At 39.3% G+C, this 15,735-nt stretch overlaps 1 protein-coding gene across 3 annotated transcripts in view; it reads right to left on the bottom strand.

Moving 5' to 3' along the window:
• Window positions 1–4,167, bottom strand: part of cadm1b (cell adhesion molecule 1b) — a 165,372-nt gene extending 161,205 nt beyond the window's left edge. For 2 of the 3 annotated variants that reach the window (XM_031760184.2, XM_039622821.1), the window contains exon 1: window positions 4,036–4,167. In XM_031760184.2, coding sequence (XP_031616044.2) covers window positions 4,036–4,111 — 76 coding nt within the window. In that variant the 5' untranslated portion in view covers window positions 4,112–4,167. The remainder of the gene's footprint in view (window positions 1–4,035) is intronic. The other variant, XM_039622820.1, reaches the window with a different exon arrangement.
• Window positions 4,168–15,735: the final 11,568 nt, after the last annotated feature.

Raw genomic sequence — 15,735 nt, 5'->3', positions numbered from 1 at the left:
CGAATGACTTTAAACTGGCAATAAGTGGGATTATGCAACCTTCTGAAATTCAACCATCTGATCTGCTACAACAGGCCGAGCCCCAGGAGACGCAGGCAGAGAAATACTGCTAAACAGATACTTTGGTGAAATGCAAAGTCTGGGCATTTCATAACAGGATGCTGAGAAGCTCTTTAGCATTATCAGTGCTTCCCTTTTCACCTATCGCTATGCACATTTTGTGGTAGGAAACATCAAGTTAGGGAAACTATTCTCGTCTCACTAGTTCGAATCCACACGTTCTGGATCGTTTACACAGGGTTCGTACGCCTTTTTCAGGGTCAAATTCAAGCACTTTTTAAGCACTTTCAAGGTCCCTTTTCAAGCTTTTCCAGCCCCCGCCAAAAAAAAAAAAAAAGAAAGAAAAGAATGCATGTTTCAATTGCATCACCTCAGTAAGACCATGTGAAAAGACACCTTTGCTCCCCTTTTGTTAAGACACAGAAAATACCCCACATAAAAATACTGCAAAAGGAAACGTCCGCCTTATATACATAGTGTATAAACTCAAAATGCACATTTCACTTAAAAATTAAGATGTGAAATGTGAACAAATCAACTTGTTAGATATTCTTCTCCTGTTGAAAAAAAACAACAACAAAACAAAACAGAAATAAGTCTTCTCATCAGATATTGATGCTTCTTTCCTGTGTGACAAAAAATAGATGTTTGTTTGTTTGTTTTTAAGTTAATTCCAATAAAACTGTTTTATTGCTAACTACATTGCTGTCTGTATTATTGCTGAAGTCCTAAATGATCACCTTTAAAGTGTTTGTGCTAATAACATCATGTCAGACAGGCATGGAGAACAGCACTGACTGAGAGGCTTTGAACAGATCACATAGTTCAATTCAACATATAAGACTTTAAGAATGCACAAGCATCTACTTAAAATCTAATTTACATGTACATTTTTTAAAAATATGCACAAGTTTTGCAAACAACAAAGTTATATGGTACTATTTACCTAAAAGAAAAATGCAGCCAAGGCTCAGACGTTTTTATATAACCATTTAAAACTATTTACAGAACAATCAGGTGCTCTCGTCAAATAAGAAGGCACACAAATTATTTATGCAACTCCAAAAATAGTTTGTGTCACTGTAACACAGATGAGAACAGCACAGGGATAAACCTGCAGGTTTGACGGCAGGTGTGTCACCAGCGTTTACACTGTAACCTGCCTTTGGTGGCTTTTTTTGCAGCAACTGTGACGTTCACTAGTAGAACTGACACACACAACAAAAACTACACACTAACTACACAAGACAACACAAACGTCACAAATCTCTCACGTATCAAAACTCTCTCTCTGTCTTTTCGCTCACTCGCTCTCTCTCTCTTTTCGCCGGTCACTCCTAAAACTTCCCCTCTTCCCAAACGACCAAATTGCACATGTTGCCATATCATTTTTGATTGGTCGACATGGTACATTTTTCCACCAATAGGAAGGAGTGTTTTTCTTTTTCTTTTTCACTCACAAGCAAAGCGTCTTTGCTAGCGCTCTCCATAGAAAACGCCGTTTTTTACCGTTTCTTCCCGGAGTAAACGCCACTGTTTTATTAAAAACAAAAAACACCGGTTTTACGTGGCCTATCAACACAGTTTAAACACTGGTATATAGCTTGAAGTCCGCACGTTCGACCCAAGTTGAAATGGAGACTCTGGGTCGACCCCAGAGGGTTAATCAGAAAGCCTTAAGTTAGCTAGTTATGTATCGGGCTAATGTTTAAAGCTTTCACTTGAGTAAATTAACTCATATCACTGCTAAGTAATGTTAGCTAAGTTCACAGCATATTCCATAATAGCACTGCCATACTGCATCACACTCAGTGCATTTCAATCATTTCTCCAGCGAGTCTGGTAGCTAGCAAAATAATAATCATAATTTTTAAAAATTGCATGCGTAACGTACACGTACTGGAAAATTATTTACTAGGACTCACCTATCATGCGACTGGAGAGCGCAAACTCCGCCACTGTCGTTTTCCATCATACACTCATTTAAACAGCAACCTACAGGTATGTTAGCGCACTCATCCCCGACTGGCCGAGGAGGGGCGGGGACACACGTTGAAACAGACGCAAGGAAGCCCAGGCGGGAAATTTTGCTTTTACATTTTGCGACTCATTTTATTTCTCTATCTGATAAGAAAACTATTTAATCAGATAGTTATTTGTGGTGAATGAAATACAGTTACATTTTCAAGCACTTTCAAGCACCACATCTGAAATTCAAGCATTTTCCCAACCTTGAAAAGACAACATTAAAATTCAAGCATTTTCAAGGATTTCAAGCACCCGTACGAACCCTGTTTACAAAGAAAAATTGAAAGCTGTAAAAAGCAGAGTTTCCCCACTGCACACACACACACAGAGTTTGGGCCTTTTTTCTTTTGCGCCCAGCACTCACACATGGACAGCCAGAGAGCTGAATAACCTAGGGTCACATCCAACCCTTTCTCGCTTGGGGATTTTTACCTGAAAGAAGAGGTCACACGAGTTTCCTGTAATGCTGCAGCTCTCGGTGTACCGAGCTTGGGGTCGTTTCACATTCACGATGCATTATTTTATTCAGCTGAGAGGTTAATTAAATTAATGTGACAAGGAGACGCCAGACAATGCTGTAAATGTCATTTAACCGCTATTCAACACAGACTATAATAAATTCAACAACTGTGAAATGAAAGCCTCATAAGCAGTGAACTGGAAAAAAACACAATGTCTAAAACTTCCTTTGACTAGTAACCTCATTTTGGGAACACTCTTTACCACTTGGGCAAGCACAGGCATGCAGTGATTAGTTTCTGCAGACCTGTTGATGTGTGCTGCAGATGCCACTGTTCTACAGTATGGCTGCAATTTCTAAAAAATAAATAAAATAAGATAAACTGCTAAAAAAAAGGGGGGGGGGGGGGGGAGTCGCTCAAGTAATCTTCAAGTGTAAACCTGTCACTGCAACTGTTGCTTGCCATTTTAACAACCCGGGGATTGACAGCACAACATGTCCATCCTACCTCTGGGAGGGATTTAAAGTGGCTGCAAGCTGACATTTTAACCGCTTCACATGCGTCACATTGTCAGCGGATACGTTTTCCAGGGGAAAAAAAACACTGACGCATGCAACTCTGATGCAAACGCGGTGGAATAACGGGGAAATGATGGGACTGGGCACTGCAATAGCCACGCACATTTAGTTAGCCCTGGTTCGTGCAGTTACGCTGTGAAAAAACAAGAGTAACAAAGACATGACAGATTTACATTTCCCAGCGTCACTCACTGAGGGGAAAAGTGAAGACTGCGGACCGGGAACACACACGGTCAACAGCGGCTGCAGTTGTGCGGCCAGAGGACAATGTGCGAGACTAGAGCTGCAATGCGTGTTTTTCCTCCAAAGCGCACCTGAAGCCCAGACTTGGGAGATTTGTAGACACAGAGATGAGTTGGGACTGTGGAGGGTTATGCGGTATAAGCAAAGGATACGAGCGCGCTTCAGCCGTGCTCTCTCTATCCTCTCTCTCAAGGCACAAGAGTCGACCACGTTTCAGTGAGCAATTGCCTTGTACTTGCCCTGGGTCAAAATACTGTACGACCACTTCACTCGATTATCTCTGGCGATACTTTATCTCCGCCTGTCCTAACTGTGCAGCGCTGAGAATACTTTTTTCTAGCAGTCCTATCTGTAGCTGTGCTGCAGTAAAAACTCAGGACAGCACCCCTTTTAATCAGCGCTAAAATAAGCCCACACGATAAGCAGCCCAACAGTGTCGAGAAACGGCGTGAGTAATTTGGAGTCGACGGCACTATCGGAGAAATAGAAAGTGATGCTGAGATTTGGAGGGGAAGCTTGTGCGCATCTAGAGCGCAAACGCACCACAACTTCTCCCGGTACTCCTCGGGCTTTTGCTGTGGAAGGGCTATTTCTGCATTAGGTACGGACACACACGAGAAGCCCCACCAAAATAAAAACATACATACACCTACGAAAACACTTACCTTTCGGAAGAAACGCCGCTGAAATCACGAAAACAAAGAAAGAAATTGCGAGAGATCCGCTTCCCGTGATCGCCATGTTGGACACCTGCTTGAGACTGGCGGCGCTAAATCACCTAGAGACGGCCATGGGATGAAAATGTAGACACATGAGAGGCGGAGGGAGGGCTCAAGCAGGGAGCCCGCTATGATATTGGACTGCGTTGTGTTGCGATGACATGCAGGCCTATGAAACACTATAGGAATATTACAGTAATATCTGGAGACTTTACAGAAATGTAAAACAAACCCCAAACACGGAATCACCCGAAAGCCCAGCAGGAATATTGAAGGAATATTACAGTAATTCCACAGGAAGTGTAAAAAAGATGCAGGGAGGTGTGGTGATTTCACCATCGAGAACCACAGACACTTTATAGGATATTATAGTAATTTTCTTTTATGGTTATAGCTTTTTAGTTCATGTGAGTGAAACCAGTCTGTCCCCAGCTCGTTGCGCTTTGGCTTTATAGCTGAAGCACAAATAACTCTGAGGTAGAAGAAGCGTTTAGTTTCTTATTTTTTACGCAGCAGTTAGTCTAATAGAAGTTTAGAGTGATATTTGGTAAATGAATTGTGTATTCTTATATTTAGGCTACGATACACATCAATAAGTTAAAGGAGCAACTCGTACACATGGGTTTATAACGTATCCACAGGTTTTAACAGTTTGTCTGTGTTTGTGTGTGTGTTCAATAAAACGTGTGTTAAAAGGATCGCAACAACCTGTTTAATTAAAGGAATAATTAGTAAAGTTTGGTGAAACGCTGTTCTCAGAGGTTTTGCTTAATGCCTACTCAAAGAGCGCCCCCTTTTCTTTAACTCGTGTATTGCATTCTTTGGTTGTGGCAGTGGTGGCGTGCTCCTCGAAATGAGGAGAAAACATGTCAGAAATCACATCAGGGGTGATCATTTAAAAAATCTTGAGTTTTTGAATGGAAATGTAATATTGCAGATTATTAATAAGTGTGACCACCTGAACCCTCTCTTGTTCTCCTGCTCTATACTTTTTTCTTTTTTATATCATACCTCCTAATGTTTCAAGTCCCTCAAGTTATTCTCACCTGAAACATGGTACATGTGGACTATCTTGTGGGAATCACAGCGGTACAGAGAACTGTGCATGACGACGTTGAATCTCATTTCCCTTTTTCATTGTGTCAAAACAGCACAAAGGCTGCTAATTGCACAATCTATTCTCTGAGACTGCGTGTCAGTCCTCATTCCATGGATGAGTAGATAGCATTTAGAACTTCACTCTAATGCTGCAGCCGTCCCTATCACTACAGATTGAATTCCACACATCAAATTTATTTCAGATGTTATTATCTGTGGCAGCTTGCCAGTTCTGCCTGCCACTCACACAATGTCTCCACAAGGTGTTTTCTCCTCACAGCACTGGCCAGGCTGCTTTACTTTCTGACAGCATAGCATTGGTGGGCACCAGTCTGCAAAGTGCACCTGGTCGAGGCATGCTCAATAAGTCATAATTTCATATTTTTTACAGACCCCACCCCCACCCATTGGTTATAATTTGATTTGCAGCATGCCTCATGGTCCTTTCCACTTCATGTGCACCACAATAACCCACACCTCCAACTTTTGTTTTCTCTCCCTTTCTGTCTCTTTTCCTGTCTCTGTGATTCACTCGACTACTGCATGGCATTTCCTTTGCTCACGAGAATAGATGGGGTTCCAGGGTCTCTCTAGGAAGAGAAGCCCAGCGTTTCTGTCTCCCCGAGCAGGATGAATAATAAATGGGAATGGATCAGATGACTGAACTGCTTCATCTGGATCCTCTGTAGTAATGGCTAACCATAGATTCTCCCTGCTATGTGTGTACGTTGGTGTATGAGTATGTGTGTTACAAGACAAACGGTCATGCACAAACTGTTAAGCAGTTTATTTTTGAGATCTTGGATGTGGGCCGAATAGTGGTGGAGCCATTTAATTGGGCCGCCATCAGCATTTTCTATTTAAATTAGTGGAGAAACTGGTAATAAAAGATTTTCACCCAGGCCTCTTTCTCAGTTAATGTTTGATTAGAAATGCAATGGTTTTAAATTAAGATTTCTTTTTCCCCCTGGTATGAAATCAATCAAATTAACGGAAATTGAATTATTTGAGATGGTAATCTATTTAGGCAAAACCATTCACCATGAAAATGTTTTCCTCCTGTTGTGAAAGGAGGAATAATTGAATCAGACCCTTGTAAGTGACCCTGAATGGCTGAGCCAGAACAAGGTTTATTGAAATGAAATGTAGGTTTTCTTATGCTCAAGCCATATACGTGTACGTGAACATTCACACGTATGTTAGCACATACTGTAGGGGACTCTACAGTTGTATCATGCGTAACACAGCGGGCTAGAACACGGGAAGAATAATGGACTGTAATCATGCTCGAGGAAATGCGTGTTTGCAAGACTTTCTTCTGACCTATTATTCACCCAAAATTCACATTTACATGTCTTTAAACTTATTTTAGCACAACAGCATTTATAACCGAGGACAGGATTAGTGCAAATTTTAATTTCTTTTTTTTTTTATCCCCCCATAGCAAATTATTACAGGAAATGATACTCCAAATATATCAGGTCATCAATTCTTTATGCCTTTGAGGGATGAAACATGTGCGCTCAATTGGTTTCCTGTCTCGTTTTTTGTCACGCTAATATACACGTAACCACCTGTAAGTCATACTTGCTACAGGTAAATGTCAAAGGCAACACCAGATTGAACTGTGATGCAGTTACTTCCATTAATAATTAATCCTTTGAACGTAATTTGTGCTTTTTTGCTTTTTTACAGTAAACAAAAACACTTGCGTAAACGCATACACCACCCTATTCCATACATTTGTTTCTTCGAGGCTCCTGAATTCATCGTTCATTCAAATATGCGTAGCTGAATATGAACTGCATGCAGTAACGACCGCCATCATTCTCCCGTATAGAAAACTGGTAAACTGTTACACACATGCTACACATTTTATCAGCCGGTGCATGCACTGCCTGATAAAGGCAATTTTGCATCCACACACATACAGCAGGTGATTGTAATAAATCATGAGTCACGTGGTACCTTACAGAGGCTTAATGGTAATAAATTTGTCAGGATATAGTGTATGTCAAGTTGGCAGGGTAGGCCCGAGTTTGCCTCTCTTGTCTCTATATGTGTAGAAGAGAAATATTGTTTCAGTCGTCTCATTTATATAAGTCTGAACTCTGAAAGACTGCAGGGGCTTGCACACTGCACTTGTTTGGCTACTTCAACCTTTTTGGAGCTTGAAATGATCTCTTATTGCTTTATTCTCTATTTGTTTTGCCAGATATGGTCTATTTAATACGATATATTACACGTACCTTACTTTTGCTATATTCCTTAATCTTGTCCCAAATATGGTTTAGACAGTAAATTATGAATTGGTACATTACGTTTTCATATCATTTAGGTCGATTTCTCCAAGCTCGCGTACAAGTTTTAATCATCTATTAATCAAAGCAAATTATTTGCACACTATTGATTACTTGCAGCATCTGTTGCTTTAATTTAATTCAGCAGAACAAGCTTTAGTTGAAATTTTCCATGTTACTAACGTCCTAACAGTTTCAAGTTCTTTTAAACCTGCTCACTTGTTTCCACAAAACTGAAGCCATGGTGTCTAGATGTTACAGCTGACTGCATCTGGATCTTTTCAAAACAATATGTCATTTTTTTCTTTATTTAAAAAAAAAAACCCTGAGCTAATAAACCTTTCTATGCACCCCCTGGTTACTGCAGAAGGATCCCCTCTGGTAAAAGCACCCCTGGCTGAAAAACTGCCTAAGGCCCCTAATAAATGTTATATCCTACAAGCTGTTGAAAGTCATTTCCTTGTAAATTGGATTGAAGACATTTAAACTGATTATTTATCCCTGGCATAGAACATTATCCTACAATCATTTTATCATGATTATAGGTAGTAGACAGGCTCATAATCACAAAAAGAAGGAACTCAATGGGGATTATGAGCTTTTGTGCAACAATTACAACACAGATGCTAGCCGTAGAGAGCATTGTCTTCAAACAACTACAAATAATATATGTGAATAACAGGGGGGAAAAACAGAGCAAAGCTCTTTGGTTTCATGATGTATTGCTAGTTGCGCTTTACTGGAATTATTAGCACAGCTGGAGCACTTGGCTGAAAATACCCACATACAGTAGACTGAACAGAGTAATGCAGATCGAGGATCATTAGCATCAAACTGCCCATGTCTATTTCTGCCGGGAGCCAAACGGCTTGTGGCTACCTGCTGTTAATGAAGAATATCATGCCCCTAATTTTCCACATCTAACTCAAAGTCAAACTGATTATATAATGGTAGTGATTACATCACATTAACGCAGATGTATAGGTGCATTTTTAGCCATCAGAAACCACATCAAATTTGGTCATGAATGATTACAGCAAAACCAAGGAAATTTAAATGTTTACAGACTACGCTGTACTTAATTGTATAAATAGATTAACGTTTTACCAGGCTCAGGCAGTCAGTTGGAGGACATTACTTCATTTCCTCTAAATAGCATGAGGATTAGGACACATTCGCATATTAGTTAGTAACAAAAATCCCCCAAACTAAGCTTGTATCTCCAGTAATCCAGATCAGTGATTTCATGCATATGCTCAATTATAGCGTGGCGGCATCGACATTTGGAGAAACTACAGAAAACATAGGTTGAAGTCTGTGCTACTATCCTATAGCACCCAAAGGTAAACTTAAAGTTCATTATATGCTATATCCAAAGCAAATCAAGTCAGTATTTTCCCCAACCCTGTGCTACAGTTCCAGTCACTACAGTGCAAAATACACACTAAAGACCAACTAAAGAGCAAGAATCAGACCTCAGAAAATCCAATAAAATGCTTTAACCTTGACAGAGCATGCAGCAATCATCTGTAATCCTATTGGATACACAAATTAGTTTCTAAGACTATGCTTTCACACATCAAAATAATTTCATTTTTCAATTACTGAAATCAAAGAGACAATAATATGGCTTAGAAACATCCAAACACTTCTTAAATTGCAAATGATTTGAAGAAAGGCAAAGGTTATTATCTTGTAACCTCTCTCTGCAGAAAAAGAAATTCTCCAGAGTCCAACCCTTGACTCAGCTTAAAACAGCAGACCATTAGTTTTAAAAAGGACACTTTTTTCAGTTGAAAGAACATATCTTCATTTTTATTTCTTGTTTATATAGCTACAAAAGGATTTCAGGTGGATTTAAGAGGAGAGATCCCATCGATTACATTATCTGCTCCGCTGGCAATTTGGATTTCACCGACTGCTGTTGAAGAAATAACTGTTTGATCATATTAGCGCTTTAAGTGAACTCACAGAAAGCTCCTTGCAAAGCCTAATGTCTTTGATTAAAGACAAGGCTTCCACTCGGGGTCCATAAATGAACATGTCTACACTTGGCAATCGTTGCATCCTCTTCTTAGGAAAAATTACATGTTATTTGCAGCGCAAGCCCTATAAACAAGAAAAAAAAAGAAAGATGGTTTAATTAGATAGCTAGTGGCCTGTAAACTGTTAAGGGGGCTTTATAGTGTCCTAATTTCTATGTAAATTTTCATTGTTATTATAATACTACACTACAGTCTTGGGCTGTCTTTGTTATGCTGAGCAGGGCCAAAGGGAGACAGAATTACAGGTTTGGCTTTATTGATGTTTTTTAATGGAGTTACAATAGAGCTTTAATAGTAAAGAAACTTTTTTTTTTAAATGCACCTGATTATGACTATTTAGTATGCTGTACAAGTAGATACTTGCGATATGTGATTATTTTTCAGGTATTCTTGCTTGTTTGGGGTTATTTTTACCACAATTTTACATTCATAGCATAAGACAACTGTTGCATTTATTTACTTGTTTTTCTCAACTATACTTCTCTGAAGTGTCCTTGGTAAATAAACTGCCAAATACATATCAATACTCAAGCCCGTTTCAGTCATTTATCCTGTAAAGCTGCTGCTACTCCCCACGTTTCAAATCGGCTCGGTGTTGAAGACACAGCTCATCAAGTAACAGTCTTAGCAGATTAGATTACTTTTCCTTCCCTGTGTTTAAAAAGTTCCCTTATTTAATAAATGAATGGGAACTGTGGTATGAGAGTCTTTACAAAAACAGACAGGATTTCATCAGGTGTGAAAAGTAGTGCTTTAGCCAGGCTTAATTGGGTCTCCTCTCTCTCACTCTCTCTCTCTCTCCATGGGGTAAGTTTCACAGGGTCGGGTGGAACTTCATTTTTTCAAATCGTCCAATTTTGTTTCCTTTCTGTCTACATGGGGCAGCTGCAATTAACCAAAAGTCAGTCTGTGGTTGAGTATGTGCTGATGTATGCGTGTGCACTCACAGTTATAACCCTTTACAACACACAAGAATAGTTTATTTTTATTATGTATAATAATAAGAAGAATATATTTAGTTGGTAAATATATATCAAAAGATGTGTCCATCCATTCTCTTCCCCTTATCCAGTTCAGGGTTGCGAGGGGGAGTACCCCCTGTACAAGTAGCCACTCGGCTGCAGGCAACATTTGCTTATTTTTAATTTTTATAAAACTGAAACAGTCTCACAGTGCTGTTACAATTTCTTCTATTTCACAGTCCTTTTACCAATGCTCGACCAATTTGGATGTAAACTGAACAAGCACAAGCTTTTAATACACTGATCAGATGTTGGTTTGAATATTTATGTTCTAGCTGGTTAGTTAATTGATGTTTGTGCGCCAGTCACGCTGAGATATCTCATTGATTTTGATTGTGCGTGCAAATTAGTTTACATGAAGCCATACCGCTGGACTTCTAATGCGTCTGTGACGAGTTATTTACTCTACTAATCAGATTTCTGTTACAGCCTGCATGTCCCACTATAGCTTAAACAACAAGTCAATAAGACGATTTTAAGTGGTAGAAGTTCTGACTATGGGAATATAAGCCAGTGTTTTGCACCTCAGCTGGGTTTACTGATTTTTTTTTCAAAAAGAAAAGTTGGAGAAATAACCACAAAAAGGTGAAAGGAGTGAATTTTATCTATGAAGCAATTTAACCCATTTTATTTCCTCTAAAGTTGCCACGTCTCTTGGGTCTCGCGGTTGAGGATGATGGGCTCCAGTTAAGCATAAATTTTTAAATAAAATAAAATATTTTTTTTATGTAACACTCTAGTTTTCTAATCTATCTAATCTAAGCACTAAATTGAATCCCTTTGCTTCCCAAAGTATTTATTTTCACATCACAAAGTGTTGTATTCTGATCCCACCAAGGTAAGAACATGGCCTTTATCAGAACTGCTTTTCAAAATAAAAGTTTCTGAGATGATAGATAATAGCACAGTAACTAATCTGAAGGGGAATTGTCTTCCATTAAAATCATGTCAGGGTCATTGTTAACATACTGTGTACTATCCGCATTCAATGAACAGAGTGAAGCATGGTTCATGAGAATGAGGTCATTTAAATAAAAGACCCCAACCCTCACCACTGTAGCAGCTCAAATCCACACACTTAAAAATGGGCAGCCGAATAACAACAGGACGCCGAGGCGTGGAAGAGCTGCAGCCACACCGCTTTGCTCTGTTTGCAGTAAATCTCCAAACAGGTAGCCATAGCGCTACAGTTGTCTCTCCATAGGCAGAGCCCGGCAGTCTTGTGTGTCATTAGGCCTGTGGTGCATTGCGCAGAGGCGAGTGGCAAATACTGTAAGCAAAGAGGATCCACACCAGTGACCACACCGATGTAAGGGCAGTGAAATGAGTCAGTCCCCTTGACTGAAGAACAGAGGGCAGATAGTTGTGTTGCATGCTGTACGCGATGAGTAGCCTCCACGGGTGAATGGCCTCATTTTAATGTGTATGTATAAGCAAATACTGACTGTGGAGACTGCATGAGTTCTGTGAGGCCTCTTTGAAAAAAACCTGGATGATGACAACCTAGAACAGGGTTATAAAACTGTAACAGCCCCTCGGCACGCTGCAATAAACCAAACAGAAAATCATTGTTTAAAAAAAAAAAACAGAAAGAAAAAAGAGGCCATGTTTGATTTTAAATACTTTGCAAGAAGGCAATGTAGTTGGTGTCATCTACTGTTTTACACACTTAATTATTCCAATCACAGGCAGTGTAGAATGATGGCTTGTGTTTACAAAGTGACCCTAATTATCAAAATATTTCATTAGCAACATGCAGTGTCCTAGTATGTTGGCCTCGTAATGTTTGTCATGTCTGCAGAATAAACACATGTGAGGTCTATCAGAATAATATCATGCATAATGCTCCAGTCTTTGACTGTGTAAACACTAATTAATCACTTTAAAATTGCTCTAACATGTTGTCTCACTAGCTGTTGTTTCAAGACATCACAATGAATACATGAGCCAATTAAGAAGAAGGACCTAGTGACAAATATTTTTTTAATGTGCTTCTTTATCTGGCAAATATTGTACTTTCTGAATGTTGGCGAGAAATGTACAGATATACAGTACAAATCTGAAAGTTGCACAGTCTAAAAACAATATAAATAACTCTGATGCATTTGTTTCAAAGAATGAAAAAAGGAACACATTTTTAAAGTCTTTCCTCCCATTTGAAAGAAGGTTTTTTGTGAAGTTCTAACTTCAAACATCAAAGCTTCCCTGTTTTATATATTCTATATTCCAAAAAGAACCTCTGCTTTAAAAAAAATCCACACTGAATTATCCATAAACTTTGAAAATTGATGGTTTATTGCTTGATATAATACTGTGCATGCTCTTAGTCTCAAAACAATAACCTCTTTCCCAAAGCAGAAAATAAAACTAAAAGTCTTGAGCAGACATAAAGGGGATGCTTTGCACTGAAATGGTGAGCCTCACCACCTTTTCTGCTGCACTCTCATCCTCTGATTGTCTACAGATAGCGTCTTACTCATCTTCACCCTGACCTTTGGTTTAATGTCTCCTACTTGGATGTCTCGTGACAAGCTTTCAAGGCGAGACAAAGTAGTGGATGATGTGGACATGAGCTAACTTTTTCTACACTGTCTTACTTCCTGTGACACAATGGTTTGTGCTGTATAACAATCCAACTGAATAACACCTTTTACATTTTTTGGCTTGATAAAGCAGCCTGCTTTATGAGAGATACACTATTTCACTTTGCTGCTTTAGCAGATTTAATTTCCGGTGACTATACGCTCGTGGGCTACTTAATTAGGCGCACCTGTTCAACTGTTCTTTAATACAAATATCTAATCAGCCAATCACAAAGCAACAACTCAATCCTGACATGACCAAGGTGACCTGGTGAAGTTCAAACTGAGCATCAGAATGAAGAAGGAAGGTGATTTGAATGTGACATGATTGTTGATACCAATATTTCTGAATATTTTAGAAACTGATGATCTGCTGCGGTTTTTCCCTCACAACCATCTCTGGGGTTTCCAGAGAATGGTCCAAAAAAAAGGAAGAAAATATCTAGTGAGTGGTAGTTCGCTCGGTGAAAATGCCTTGTTGATGTCAGAGAATGGTCAAACTGTTTTAAACTGATAGGAACTGAACTGAAATACTTTTTTTTCAACCAATGTATTCAGAAGAGCATCTCTAAACAACACGTCGAACCTTGAAGCAGGTAGGCTGACCGTGCTGGATGCCATGCTGTCAGATAAGAACAGGAAACTGAGGCTAAGACTTGCACAGATTAATCAAAATTGGACAAAAGCAGATAGGAAACACTTTGCCTGGTGTAATAAATCTCGATTTCTGCCGTGATATTTGGACGGTATGTCCAGAATTTTGGTGTAAACTTAAAGGCATGGCATCAGTTCACATTGCTGGCGGTGATGGTGTAATGGTGTGGGGGATATTTTCTTGGCACATATTGGACTCATTAGTAGCAACTGGGCATCATTTAAATGCCACAGCCTACCTGATTATTGTGGCTGGTCCGACCTGACCTGCACTCAAACGGCCTCAACAGTCACCGGAACAGGAGACTCAGGTCGTGCTCGACAAATCTGAAGCAACTGTGATGCTGTCGTGTGGATATGACCCAAATCTTTGAGAAATGTTTTTAGAAGCAGCTAACAAAGGTGGCAAAATGAGGTTCAACCTGGCATCTAATAAAGTGGTTAATGAGTGTATAATCAGTGTTTATATATAGTTCATATCATAAACATACCACAAAGACAGATATTTAGTTGGTTTCTAATTGCTAAAAGGCAGGGAAACTGTGCACTGTAATTATGTAGTTTAATAACATGAAACCACTCGTGTTCAGCATAAGCACACTACAAGCACATATAGAGTTTTGTACTTTGCTGACATGGAAGCAGCAGCCATCAGCTGCTCTGTGTGTTGTGGTGGGCTTTGCTATAGAATTTGACATGACAGCTGTGCAGAGACAAGACTCACAGAGACAATAATAATATGCAAATGTTTATTAGTCATAATGCTGACCATGTTCACCAGCTTCTATCTGTATTCTCACATTGCAAAATGCACTTTACAATACACCAGTACTGAACTGGTGATGGGCTCGTGGATCTCTTTCCTGGGTTTACTGGCACCTTAAAGCACCCTCACTTTGTAAGCTTCATTCACCCATTCACACATGCAGTCATTCAGTGCTTTACTCTATATACAGCAGATGCAGAATTTTACTCAAACCTCATACCGGTTGCGTGGGACAGTTTTTTAGAAATCTGAGAATCTGAATGACCGTACAAATGATGGATTTTGTGGCCATTTATGTGATCGCTGGCATCTGTTCTGGGTATGTTAAACCTTTTGCCTGGTGGAGTACTTAAGAAAGCAGCTCAACATAGTTTTAAGGATTAATCATGTTGGAGCCATAAATGCCTGTTTAATTTCATGGCAGTCAATCTAATAGCTGTTTCTGGATCAAACCGATGGGCAACCAACATGCTGGCATCTATAAAGGTACAGTTTTAACATGCCTAAACGCAACTTAACTTAGATTACTTTGCTACTTTTAGCCACAGTACTCCTTTCTTGTCTTCTGGTTGAAAATATGATGAAAGCTTTGTTCCTGATATTGTTCCCTTAAGGTCCCTGGATGAGGAGAACATGAGCTAACCTAGTGTAATCTAGACTAAGTCGGAAAATGGAATTGAATTAAATATGTTGTTTTCTCTAGAGTGGAACTTAATAAAACCCATCACAGTAGCTCACAGGCCATCAGTGAGTGTTAAGGAGTGGATGTGTTTGATTTTATATTTCCTTTGGGTGAGATAACAGGTCACTGTGAGAAGCAGTGATGAAGCATGACCATATTATTCCCTCCAGAAATGTGGTTGATTGATATGCCATTTACCTAAAGACTGCCATAGAACCTTCCTTTTAATACTGCTATGTAAAAGACACTTTATGTGTAACTAAACTACATGTGTTAAGTTAAATGAGAGAAGAAATTTTGTGAAAAATGTTAGCAACAAATGACTCATTCTTATATTATTATACCCCAGACACCCTACAAAAGCTCTTAAGCTCTCACAAGTATTTGTTCACTGTACTCAGATGAACTGCAACTTATTTTTGTGAGAAATACTTTGACATTTACTAAAGTGACTACTAAAAAAATCACTCTAACAAAAAAGGTAAATACTTACACTC

Source organism: Oreochromis aureus, linkage group 14, assembly GCF_013358895.1.
Source record: "Oreochromis aureus strain Israel breed Guangdong linkage group 14, ZZ_aureus, whole genome shotgun sequence".
NCBI lineage: Eukaryota > Metazoa > Chordata > Actinopteri > Cichliformes > Cichlidae > Oreochromis > Oreochromis aureus.
The sequence above is the reverse complement of the archived record's forward strand: the minus strand, read 5'-3'. Positions and strand labels throughout refer to the sequence as shown.